The 12,956-nt window shown below is 47.5% G+C and overlaps 1 protein-coding gene across 2 annotated transcripts in view; it reads right to left on the bottom strand.

The window, feature by feature from the left end:
- The window catches only part of WIPF1 (WAS/WASL interacting protein family member 1), a 142,060-nt gene that overhangs the window by 36,736 nt on the left and 92,368 nt on the right, over positions 1 to 12,956 (bottom strand). For both annotated transcript variants that reach the window (XM_038751905.1, XM_038751904.1), the window contains exons 5-9: positions 12,722 to 12,851; positions 8,200 to 8,373; positions 4,289 to 5,059; positions 2,243 to 2,455; positions 951 to 1,064 (exon numbers count right to left, since the gene is read on the bottom strand). In XM_038751905.1, coding sequence (XP_038607833.1) covers positions 951 to 1,064; positions 2,243 to 2,455; positions 4,289 to 5,059; positions 8,200 to 8,373; positions 12,722 to 12,851 — 1,402 coding nt within the window. The remainder of the gene's footprint in view (positions 1 to 950; positions 1,065 to 2,242; positions 2,456 to 4,288; positions 5,060 to 8,199; positions 8,374 to 12,721; positions 12,852 to 12,956) is intronic.

Consider the following 12,956-nt stretch of genomic DNA (forward strand, 5'->3'; position numbering starts at 1 on the left):
AACTAGCCCCATGACCCGCTGTGGGAAGAATGCAATTTGGCAGATTTTGTTTCACATGAGAAGCAGCATGGCCCGGGAGTCAGGGTATCTAGGTCTTAATCTTGTCTCCACCACTCTCGCCTGCTGTGTGATCTTAGGCAAGTCACTTCACTTCTCTGCATCTCAGTGTCATCTGTGAGAATGAAATACCTGTTCTCCTTCTCCATTAGACTGTGAGCCCCATGAGGGGCAGGGACTGTGCCACTCAGTGCTCAGCACAGTGTTTGGCCACAATTACCATTATTATTATCACTTTTTTTTATCACATCTATCTGCAAGGCTGGTTCTTGTTGGTTCTTGTTCCTGTATGGTGGGGAGGGCCATTGCAAACTGGCTTCCCTCCTAGGAGCTAGATGCGCCAGGAAGATGGAGCCAACAACCCCCTCTCCTGTCGGCCGATCCCAACTCGCTGTCTCTCTCAGAGCACTGTGGAGCAGAAGCCGCATTACCCTGTGGGAGCAGGGATGGACGCTAGCAAAGAACCATAGTCCCTATAAAATCAGGAGTTTGAGGTCCTTTCCTGCCCTGGTGGGAGACTGAGGTCAAAGCCCCCAAATTTTAGGACTGTTGCCCCGAGGCCAGACCAGTTATAATGGAAGCTGACTTAGTCCCAATCCCAAATCAAGGCCATTCTAGAGACACACAGGGAAGCAGTTTTGGCTTGACCTGAATCAGTGGTATATGTGTGGGTGGAGGGGAGAAGGGTCTTCTCCCCTCCCCAGTCCATCACTCCTACTACTGGCTCTGTCCGAGATCTGGGCTGGTGAGCCTTTCTGGGGCTCTGCCAAGCCCTTCCGGCCCACACCCGCTCTTGCCGCTCGGGTCCTGATGCTCCAATACTCCCGCCAGGAAAATGTGCTGCTCAGTTCTAGATGGAAGCAGTAACCAAATAAGAGTAGAAGAATACTCACTTCTGCTTTCATTTCGTGCCAGTTTGCTGGGGTAGTTCTTGTTCATCGGTACGTAAGGCTCGGGAGGTGGCAAGTCTGATACTGGATGGAAGTAAAAACGGCTTTCCCACTCATCTGAGGGGAAAAAGGCAAAATGGCCCATTACAGTTTTCATAACATACTCTCCTGTGGAAGGGTTAGCCAAGCCAAGGAGTACAGCGGATTTCAGATAGAACTGTGGCAAGCAACTAGAAGTGAAACAAATGAACAATGTGATGACAAAGACTAAGAATATTAAATTATTGCAAAAGAGCTCTGTTAGGAAGCTGTCATAACATCACAAAAAAACCCAAAAACTTTGGTCACTTAAGCCATCAGGAGTAAATGAGATTCAGGAGCTGAGGAAGAGCTTTTTTTGTTTTTTGGGTTTTTTTAAATGGTGTTTGTGAAGCACTTAATATGTGCCAGGTACAGTACTAAGCCCTGGGGTAAATACAAGCTAATCAGGTTGGACACAGTCCCTATCCCACAAGGGGCTCACAATCTTAATCCTCATTTTACAGGTGAGGAAATTGAGGAACAGAACAGTTAAGTGAGTTGCTCAACATCACACAGTAGACAAGAGGTGGAGCCAGAATTAGAACCCAAGTCCTTTTGACTCGCAGGCCTGTGCTCTGGACCACAATGCTACTCTAAGGGTTGATGGCATCTTATTTCCCAGAGGCAGTTGGGAACCCTTACACTGGCACCTCTCCTTGCTCCTCTCAATCAAGCAATGGTAATTATTGAGTGCTTACTGTGTGCAGAGCACTGCATTAAGCACTTGAGAAAATACAACAGAGTTGGTAGATGTACTCTCTGCCCACAAGGATCTTGCAGTCTGCAGTCCTCTCCCTTCCAGATTCACGCCTTCAGAAAGGTAAAAAAAAAAACACGTGTAGGGAGAACTAGAGGAATGTGATAGTGCTTCTCCTGAAATGTGGGTTTTCTATGACCTTGACCCTTTCAGGCTCTCCAACCTACCCTGACCCCAGGGGACAGGTGAAGCTGATAAAGTAAAGGCCAGAAAAATCTCCCCTTTTTTTGCTGAATGTGGTGCTCATGAAATGTTGCGAAGTGGCTAGGTCAGAGAGGGTGTGCTTTCCACTTACAATATTGAGTGTGTGAAGGCAACTGAGCAATGAATAACTTTAACATAAGAGAACTTCAACAGCAGAAAAGCTGCCAAGGATTGGCATGCTCCATCAGAACTACAGGCACTGGGAAAAAAAGGGGTCAGCTTTTAGTGAAAATGAACTAGGACCACGTCTTACCGTCACAGGGTGAGTCCTGGAAACCGTTTCGGACCGAAGAGGATGGTGGCGGTGGAGGGGGCGGGGCTCCGGAGCCCGGCCGATCTGGAGGGAGTGGAGGCCTTGGGCTGCTCCTCTGGGTGTCTAATCCACCTCTGGAGGGTAGCTGGGGAGCGGGCGATGCCCGTGCAATGTTACCGTTTCTGTTTATAGGAGGCGGTGGAGGAAGAGGTCCTGACGGAAAAGAGATTCGCACATTAAATCCTGAATCTCACATTTCTCTAGCTCCATCGTGATCATCCATATATTCACAGCACATATACTAGGCACAGTGGGGAATCTTACACAGGATGGAGATGAGGCACTGTCAGCCCACTGGAGACTAATCTAAGGGTGGGGACGAGATGCAGAGGCATGTATTGATGTAATGCATAGAGCCACATGGAATTGGGTTTATGTATGTGTGTGCAAACATAAAACATACTAGTTGAGGAGGTAGGTGGGTTGTGGAAGGAGTGAGAGGATGTGTAGGGCCTAAGCCATAGTCAGTCCAGTTGGGAAAGGCTTCATGAGGAGTTTAAATATTCCTTATCACTCACAACATTTTGAAATCTTGATCAGTTTGTTCCCAGGCAGGAGAATCCCTGAGATACCAAACAGCAATGATCTTCATTTAATTTTTCTATTTTTTTTAAAGAGACTCCATGAGATATTAAACAACTGTTAATGTCCAGGCTGTGAACTCTGATCCAGGCTGTGCCCCTACTTCGCTGTTTGATCTCTGGAAAGCCAGTCAGTGTCTACCCCTCAGTTTTCCCTTTTGTAAAATGGGAAGAGAAACGAATATTACTTGATTTTTACAGGGTTGTTCCCTGGTCTAGGCAAATGCTAAACACTAATCAGTTGGGAAACCATTTTTCCCAAACTCCTGCCGGGTTCTGAGGTGACTTGATTAGAGCCTGCTTTTCTGCAGACAACGTGGGCTTTCCACTGGGTAGTACTGCTGTGTCATCGACAAAGGAGATTTTGGGATTAAAAAGAACTGTTTCCCTGAGACATGAGTTATATATGAATTACATTTGGGGAATCTTTACTGAAGTGATGACTTCTTGCCACCACATTACAAATCACCTGTTCTGCTTTGATGCTGGCTAAAAAGGAAAAAAAAAAATCTAGGTAAAGTTAAGATTAGAAAAGGGAAATATTGAAATAATATTTTGGTTTTATACATCCCTTCTATTATTCCAAAGGACTTTCACATGAATGATCTCATTTTATCCTCAAAACAGGAAACTGAGGCACAAAGAGATTAGTGACTTGCCCAAGATCACATAGGAGGTCAGAGAAACTTCTGAGACTGGAACTTGGCTTTGTGGACTCCCAGGCTATTCTCTTGCCAGTAAGCTGTGCTGCCTTCCCATTAGGCTACAACTGATCGCACAGACTGTGCAGAATAATTCACCCATTTTTATTAATAGTTCACATATACCGTACAGCTTTATGACTAGTCCCTCAACAAATAACACTTTACCTCAGGAGAATAATTCACGTTCTACTGATTTTGCTACCTGTGACTCTCTTGAAGGGAGGGTGAGTAGCTCAAACATTTTGGATGATGGCCAAATTCTTTATAGAGTCAATTCCCAATTACTCAGGGTAATGAAGAATGGTGATATCTTGGAATAAATGAGGTTCACAATCCCAGATCATTTGGCCAATAGCTTCTGTCTTTTGCCTTTTCAAATCAACTGCTGAGCTCTTAAATAGAAACAATGATTCATTTAAATACCACCTTTTTCCCCCTTGGAGCTGGTCCTCTGGAGGTGGTGCCAATGAAATAAGGGAATACCCAAATGGTAGGAGGAGAAACTCAGAATGGACAACAGCTCCTAATCATATCTGCAGGACTGTTTTATACAGTTCTGTTTTTAGAAGGCTGAAACAAGAGACCGCTTTCGCGAGGTGTGCTCCCGGAATTCACACAACCGACATAGTACGTATAAATCGGCCGGGCAAGGGGTGGCCGCCTCGAATGAAGAGGCTCAGATTCACTAGTTCGCGCCATACCTGATCTGCTCGGCGGTTCTCTCACGGGAGGAGGTGGCCTGTCGATGGGTGGGGGCGGCAGGGGTCCGGATCGCCCCGCTGATGGTAAGGGGGGTCCGGAGGAAGTGAGGGATAAATTCCGCTGGGGGAGCCTGGGAATTTCATCACCGCCACTGGAACTTGGGAGGAAGGCGGGAGGGCCAGGCCTAGACGGAGGAGGTGGCGGAGGCGGGGCCTGTGAGGTGGTGGATGGCCGAGGGGTGGAAGGCACTGGGGGCTTGTTGTTTTGAGGTGGGGGAGGTGGCGCCCCTTCCCTGTTGATCATTGGCCTATTTCCCAATGGAGGAGGGGGAGGTGGTGGCTTGTCCTCCATGACCCTGCCGGGGGCTGGAGGGAGCGGGGGCCTGTTGAAGAAGGGAGACGGGGGGCCTGGGGATGACTGACGGATGGCTCCTCCGGAGGCTGGGCTTCGGTGCCCTGGAAAAGGTGGCGGGGTCGGTCCCAGGCCGGGCTGTCTGGGGACTCCCGGCACTGGAGGAGAGCCCCGGCTGTGGAAGCTGGATTGGAAGGGTCTTGGAGTGTTTGGGATGGGAGGAGGCCCGCCGTCGGGCTTACAGCTGGCGTCGGGCCTTGGTGGGGGAGGCATTCGGCTCCTCTGGAGCTCAGGAGCACCAACTTTGTGGCCTGGGGAAGATCCCGGGAACCGCGGTGGGCCGCTGGGGGGAGAAAAGGGTTTGGCAGACATGGCTCTTCCTCCTGGTGGCAAAATTGGTGGCCGGCTTCCTCCCGAGTCTTAAAAGAGAAAAGGAAAATGCCAGATGAGGAATCTGGGCATAAGCATGGAGACCTGCTACACCACCATCATCATCACCACCATCAGTGGTATCTGTTGAACCTTTACTATGCGCAGAGCACTGTATTAAGCGGATGGGAGAGTACAATACGAGTTGGCAGACATGTTCCCTGCCTACAATAAGTTTACAATCTAAAGAGGGAGACAGACATTAATATAAGTATAAATTTTATAATAAATAACAAAGATATGTACATAAGTGCTGCGGGATTATGGGTGGGGTGAATATCAAATGCCCCAAAGTCACAAATCCAAGTGTATAGACAACATAAAAGGGAAAGGGAGCCAGGGGAAAGCCTCCTGGGGGAGCCGTGATCTTAACAATGCTTTGAAAGTGGGGAGAGTAGTGGCCTGGTATATGGGGGGGCCAGGGCGGGGGAGATTTCCAGGCTAGGGGGAGGATGTGGGAAAGGGGTCGGAAGTAAGGTAAACGACACTAGGACACAGTGAGTAAGCTGGCACTAGAGGAGCAAAGTCTGCAGACTGGGCTGTAGTGGGAGATCTCTGAGGTAAGGTATGATGGGGCAAGCTGATCAAGGGCTTTAAAGCCAAGAGTAATGAGTTTCTGTTTGCAGAGGTGGATGGACAACCACTCTCTGCGTATTTTTTTAGAAAAATTATCCCTGCGACAGAGTGAAGTATGGACTAGAGTGGAGAGAGACAGGAGGCAGGGAGGTGAGAGAGGAAGCAGATATCATAGTCAAAGTGGGATACGATAAGTGCTTGGATCAGCAGGGTAGCAGTTTGGATAGAGAAGAAAGGGCGGATTTTAGCAATGTCATGAAGATACACCACACATCCTTGCATGAGGAAGTCCCTTGCTTGGGGACCCAGGGCAATAAAGTAGGACAGGTGAAATACAGTCTTGCCTGGAGGCGGTGCAAAGGAACAGATGATCTCTGAGTCTCTCCCAGTGCTGTGATTCCTCAGATTCTTGAGTGACCCTGACACTGCAATTTAGCGTGTTTTGGGAGCACTGCAGGCTCAGGTACTAAATGCAGTTTCACCTCTAAAGACAGACATTAGTGTGTATAAAGTCCAGGGTAACTTGTCCATTATCTTCCTCTCTCCTTCAAGGTTGAAAACAAAACCTTGTTTTCTCTGGGTTCACATCTTCCACACTGTCTCCTGAGCCACAGCAGAGCCCCTGACTGAGAGGGAACAATATGAATACCTTCCCAACTGGACTGTGTCCACTTAAGAACTGTCACGCCAGGACTTAACTATTCATGTTTGATCCTGAATCGTTGGGGCTGAGCAAAATAATTCTTCCCTCCACCCCACCTGCCATTGCTCCTAGGACCGGTGTCAAAATTATGGCTCTCAACTGGTCCCAGCTCTCTTGAAAGACAAATGGCATTTGTAGGCTGGAAATAGGAACAGCAAGAGGAAGAGAAGGGAAGGGTGAGTGGACGTGGAGGATGGGTCCCCAGTCTGTCTTTATTCCTGTTTGGGTGAGATTGCCCAATATTCCTGAAATCCAACGTCAGGGAAAGGCCCTGGACTTCAAAGTGATCCGTGCGGATGTCCACAAGGGAGAGAAGGTGTTTGGATAAAGGGCCTGAAAGGGGGAAAAAAGGGAGGGGGGGAGAGAGAGACAAAGACAGAGAGAGACAGAGAGAGAGAGAGAAAAAGAAGGTGTGGGTGCCTGTGGTAGTGGGGCAGATGAGTCTGAAGTGGTGGGGTGGGCAGGGATAATTTAGAGGGAGAGCTGAGAAAATGAGAGAAGTGTAGATAGGGACTTTTGTTATGCAACTACGGTTGGATTGGCCTGTACACAAAGCAGGGATGGGGTGGGTGTGGTTCCTAGGTCTAGCTGTCTGTCAGCATTTTCCACTCCCTTTCTACTGTAAGCATGAACCCCTTCTGCATTTTCATAAGAATTTATCTGATCCACCAGTACACTTGAGTTTGACAAGCTCGTCTTAGGGATTCACCACAGTCTGGGAAAGCACTACTCTAGCGTAACAAAGGAAATTTTCAAGAAGCAAAATCCCCATTAGATCTCACCACCTCTAAAAAATCAGTTGAGCTAAGAGCACGGTCTGAAGCCAGTCTCTACAGGAACAAATGTAGTTTGTAATCAGCATCACAACTCTGTGTGTGTGTGTAACTACCATTTTTCCAAGGCAATTTTACAATTTTGAAGTGGGCATTTGAGAAAAAGGAGAGAAGGTGGAAGAAGATGACAAGAAAAGCAAGAGGCAGGGGTGGGGGGGAGAAGAGGGGAGAGAGGAAGGCAGAGGTGAAATGAACTAACCCCAATTCCCTCAATGAATGTTGAAATAAGCACTAAGATTTGTCATGGTTAAAATGATTGTTTACGGCCCTGTGCTAGGAAAAGATGAGCTCACCCCAAAGCACAAGACACAGGGACCAAGATTCTGTTTTAGCTGTGAAATGAAGGCTTATGGCAAATTCATTATGGCTCTACTGTGTTGGCAAACCAGTGCTTGGTAACCAGTGGAACCCCCACTGGGACGTGACAGTCTGTGACGGGATTTGCCCCAGCCCTGTGCTGCTTGCTTTCTACCCACTTTTTTTCTCCCCTATCCCCCTTTCCTCTTCCCTACAGGGAAGAGAAGGAGAGGATTTTCACGCTTCTGGACATGCCCTCTCCTCATTTCTCAAAAATGATTTCAACAATTTAGAAACGCCTACTTTGGAAAGGTTAAGAACACACTACTGGGGTGACTCTTAAAATAGTTCTCTTGAATTACTGTTCCTAAGGAAAAAAAAGTGGGGAGGAGCCATACTGTAAAACTCCCCACATTAGATTCACCAGAATCAGATAAATACCAAACATCTTCAACCAACAGTTTTTGGCTGCCTTCCGGAGCCCTCAGCACCATTTTAGGTACAAGCGGCAAGCTGGTGACGCCAAACTCAAGGAGATAACAATTACTCTGTATTTATTTGGCCTGAGAAAATGCTCACCCAATATTTACTAGAAAGAGTAACGTCAAGCTGATTCTCTTGCTCATAACCCATTCTTAGAAACGAAAAGACGGAGGGGAGAGGGAAAGCGGGTAGAAGGGAGTCTCCGGCTCTGGACAAGAAAGGGGTCAAACCCTATTACCGTTATCTCGGTTGGCAGTAGACCTCAGCTTTGGCATTCCTGATTGGAACAACCCGCCTAAACCAGGTGGGCCGCCGCCACCTCCGAAGCCTCCTCCGCTGCCCCCGCCTCCACTGCTGCCTCCGCCAAAACCGCCGCCTCCACCTCCGCCTCCACCTCCGCCTCCTTTAGGCTCTGCAGGGAAGGAAAACAGCACCTTAAACACAGCCAGGGGAGATGAGGATGTTTCCCCGTGGGCTCATTTTTTACTTGCTCCCGATCAGCCAGTGGCATGCCGAAATGACGACGTGACATTTGTGCCAACGGACTTGACCATGCAGGGCTATGGGCAGGTCCAACCAGCATCCCGGGGTCTGGGAGAAGGGAGTGGCCAGGGATGGCCATGGCATTCAGGGCGGTCTTGAGGAACTCTCCCAAGTGCTTAGTACAGTGCTTTACACACAGTAAGCAATCAGTGAATACAAGTGAATGAATGAACCTGTTCCCGGCATCCCAAGGAGTTGGACATGGCTCCTCATTTCAGGGGCCCTGCAGGGGTCTGAGGGCAGTTCTGGATGTTTCATCCTTCCTCTGTTCCAGTGGGAAGGTCCAGCCCAAACAAGAGACTGTGAGAACCCCCAAGGGACAGGGACCATGTCTAATTCTCACCTGTGTATTCTTTCCCAGAGCTGAAGACAGAGCTGGGCACATAACAAGCGCTTAATAAACTCCATAATTTCTGATTTATTCCCTTTATTCACTACCGGCCTCTCAAGCCCCAGAGCACTTATGTACTTCCCAAGTGCTTAGTACAGTGCTCTGCACATAGTAAGCGCTCAATAAATACGATTGATGATGATGTACATATTCTTAATTTATTTATTTATCTTCATGTCTGTTTCTCCCTCTAGGCTTACTGTGGGCAGGGAATGTGTCTGTTATATTGTTGTGTTGAACTTTCTCAAGCACTTAGTACAGTGCCCTAAACCAAGTAAGCACTCAATAACTATGATTGTTTGATTTTTCCTACTAACCCCCATAGACTTCCTTCCCTGTATCAGAGCCTTTCTAGAATTTGGGAGAATGGGGCCGGGGGTCATTTCCAAACACCAGCTCTACAGGATCGCCAGTCCAGGAATCACCCTGGCCCTTCCTGAAACTCCCAAGAGGCGCTTTTCTCCTCCAGCTCAATGCTGTTCCGATCAGGGCTGGCATATTTGCTTCGTTAGGTGGATGGGCAGTCTCTCACCTGTGGGAAACCTGAGCCAGCTTCAAGCACAAAAGAGCACCATTTCCTGCAAGACGGAGTCTCTCCCTGACTCTTCCTGATGCTATAAAAGGCCCTCAGCTTTTGGTTTGGAGGAGCAACTCATGTCATCCTTCCTGGGAATGGGTGATTTTCAGATTCCCATAGTTCACACAGGCCTCAGACTGTTGGCCAAACACATACAGGAAGTAGAATTTCCCCCCAAAATGAGATTTCCCCCTACCCAAGCTTTACAAAGTCCCTCTCCTTTTCTTTCAGGAAGAACAATGACAATTTTGAAGCTTATGGCTTGGTTGCCAAATAGCCTCAAATCAAAAGTGAAGAAGTCAGCAGTTCCCTTTTGGGTGTGAAGCATTCACTGTTGCTCAATAGACACTTGTCCATACATCTAGGGAGTGGCTTGCTGAGGCGTCGATGATGTTTCCGCTTCTTCATTTTCTTTCTTCCCCAACCAGGGTTCCCTTTAAGCATCTTCTTACTTTATAATTCTGTCTGGGCCTGGGCCAGGCCGGACAAGAAAGGTGCCTCGAGGTAACTGATGCCACCATTATTCTGGGCCTGAACAGGGTCATATTGGATGGGTAGGAGATTCCTCCTTCTCCATCTCCGGAGGTTGAGAGCATCCATTCAACCCTCTTCCCTGCTCCCAGAGCCCTTCCCTGCTCCCAGAACTCCCTACCTGCCCTGGCTAATCTTATTGCCCGAAGGCTTCCTTCGCTTCACCCAGGAAGTCAGTCCATCTTGGGGGATTGGCATGGGGCTGAGAGAGGCAGAGTCATGGCAGCACACGTGTGTGTGTGGGGGGGGGGGGGGGAGAGGGAGAGGGAGAGGGAGAGGGAGAGGGAGAGGGAGAGGGAGAGAGAGAGAGAGAGAGAGAGAGAGAGAGAGAGAGAGAGAGAGAGAGAGAGAGAGAGAGAGAGAGAGAGAGAGCGCGCGCGCTCTAGGACAGAGCCATGACTGGGAAGAATGGAGAAAGAACAGAAGGAAATCATGTCCTGCATAATGGTATCTGAATGGGTTGGGTGGGGATTTCAAGTTTCGGGCCTTCAGATTTAGGCTGTCCACCCTCCAGGCACCAATGGGAGCATGTGCAGACATAGGGAAGAAAGGTCCCAGAAATCTGTTTCCTGATGAATTCATTTGGGTCATGTAGGCTAAGGGACCTTGGGAGAAGGTGGTGGGTTAGAGGAGAGGGTTGGGGTGGAAGGAGGGTTGGTGTGGAAGGTATGAGGTAAGTAAGGAATGCCGTGGGTTGGCGAGCCATGAATTAACTCAGGTTCAGGCCTGGGAAGACTGTAGCAGAAACTATTTATCATTCTCTTGCAGAGAGGTATGTGAATTCCCAGACAATGTTGTCTAGGAATGGACAGTGAGGCAAGTCAGGGAGAAGAAGATGGCCATTTGAGAGGCTTGGATTTTCTTCCTAGATAGGGCAAGCTAAGGTCCACAGATCAGGCCTCATGTTTTGCCAACTATGATTAATACTACTTCCTTTCAACCCAATGAATGAGAAGCAATATTTAGAAAAGACTTTCTATCGAGAAACACTCCATTGTGAATGAGACAAAGAAGTCTTATTCCAGCTTCCTGCAATGTTAGAGGAGTCTCCCATGCAAGGGTTGGGAAGCACAGTGACTAATGAAGTTGTTACTTGAACATGAAACCTAAGCAACGCCATACTGAGTCAGACCACTCATCCATTCTGCTCAGTATTTCATCTCCTACATTAGCCCTAAAGCAGAAGGAATGATCTGATGGTTGTCCTCGATAGTCATTCTCAGGGATGTACTTTCTACTCTTTCTGATTCTTCCTACTAACGAAGTAGGACCATCCAATTGATTTAAATCCTATTTGAGTCTTCAAACATACCTTACTTTCCCTCTAGCCACCATAGTAACGTTCAAACAGTAGTACTAATAACAACTGTGGTATTTGTTAACCCCTAAGTGCCAAGCATTGTGCTAAGTGCTGGGGTAGAAGCAAAACAGTCAGATCCCTGTCTCTTTTGGGGCTCACGTGCTAGCAGGGAAGAGAACAGGCACTGAATTCTCATTTTACTGATGAGGGAACTGAGGCCTAGAGACTTGCCCAAGGTCAAACAACAGGCAAGTGGTGGAGCCGGGATAAGAACCTAGTTCCACTGACTCTCAGTCCTGTTCTCTTTCCATTAGGCCTTGCTGCTTTGGCTGCTGAACCTACTACCTGGGCCCCGTGCACCGTTAATGTGTCTGATTATCGGACCTTCTGACATCTTCTGGCTTCATAACTTCTGGTATTAATAAACTCCATGCTACATCTTCTGGGAAAAGAAGTGTTTCCTTTTATTTTTCCTCAATCTACCCCACCTTAAATTTTCAAAGGGTAACCTCTAGTCCTCCGCTATTTTCACTTCTCATTCACAAAAGTGGCTGTTTGTTCTACCCGTTGCAACCCCTCTGTTGACCATTTTACTATCCACAACGGGGCGTTCCTTTCGATCACAAGACTCCTCTGTTTTTATAAAAGCCTATGGTGTGAAGCCTTAACAAAGGCCTTTTGAAAACCTAAATATATTATACCCAGGGGTCCCCTTCCAACCACAGGGTTATTGACTCTGATTTCACATTGCAGGAACCCTGTGACTTTCTCCCTTCATAGTGAGTTAAAGTGCCCATTCATCCTAAACTTCATTAGAAATTTTGACAGGTATAGAAGTTTGCCTGATACATACACACTATATACATATTATGCACATACAACAGTCCTTTGAGTGTGAAGATGACATGACCAATGGCAAGATTTTTTTTGTTGGAAATGTGGCTGTTAAAGTCCATGTTTTAACTGACCATTCTTTCCACATCAGGTGCATGTACAGATTTCCCCTTGGTGCACGTTGCATTTATTCCTCCTTGGACTTTGTCCAATTTTCTTTCCCTTGGAGAGACAATCTCTCCAAAGGCCCTGTTCTGGTAAGGCAGTCACCCCATTTCTAATTGCCGTTTGTCAGGCTTATCTGCCTTCTGCTGTTATCACCTAACATGTTATTGCTTTGACACATCATTTGAGGTTTCACATTTTGCTTTTAAAGTGTTTTTTCTTTTCCCTCTATATTTAGCCATACAGCAGCTGTTTGGGTGTCCTAATGTCATCCAAACTCCTCATACATCCTGCCCAGTGAAGATGCACTGCAACAAGCCCTGAAATCTTTCATTCCCAGGACACCTAGGAATCAACAGAATCATTCCAAATTAAGTGATACCTCATTCGGCATCACTACAACTCATTTCTGTACTTACTGTCCAAGACGGGTGCACTTCGGTCGTTGGTTACAGCCTTCTTAAGCTTTTTTCCTTTGCTAATGTCAGAGAGAAGAGCATTTCTCCCAGCCTGTTCAGACTTGTTTAGGGAAGGCTTTTCTGTGTTCGCCTGAAAAATAAGCATGCAAGGTAGCATTTCTGAAGAAGATCTGAACCGCGCATGGGGAGATTTAGCTTTGAGGTCTAGAATTCGGGGAATGTTAAGGTGAGGGGC

Source organism: Tachyglossus aculeatus, chromosome 9 (assembly GCF_015852505.1).
Source record: "Tachyglossus aculeatus isolate mTacAcu1 chromosome 9, mTacAcu1.pri, whole genome shotgun sequence".
NCBI lineage: Eukaryota > Metazoa > Chordata > Mammalia > Monotremata > Tachyglossidae > Tachyglossus > Tachyglossus aculeatus.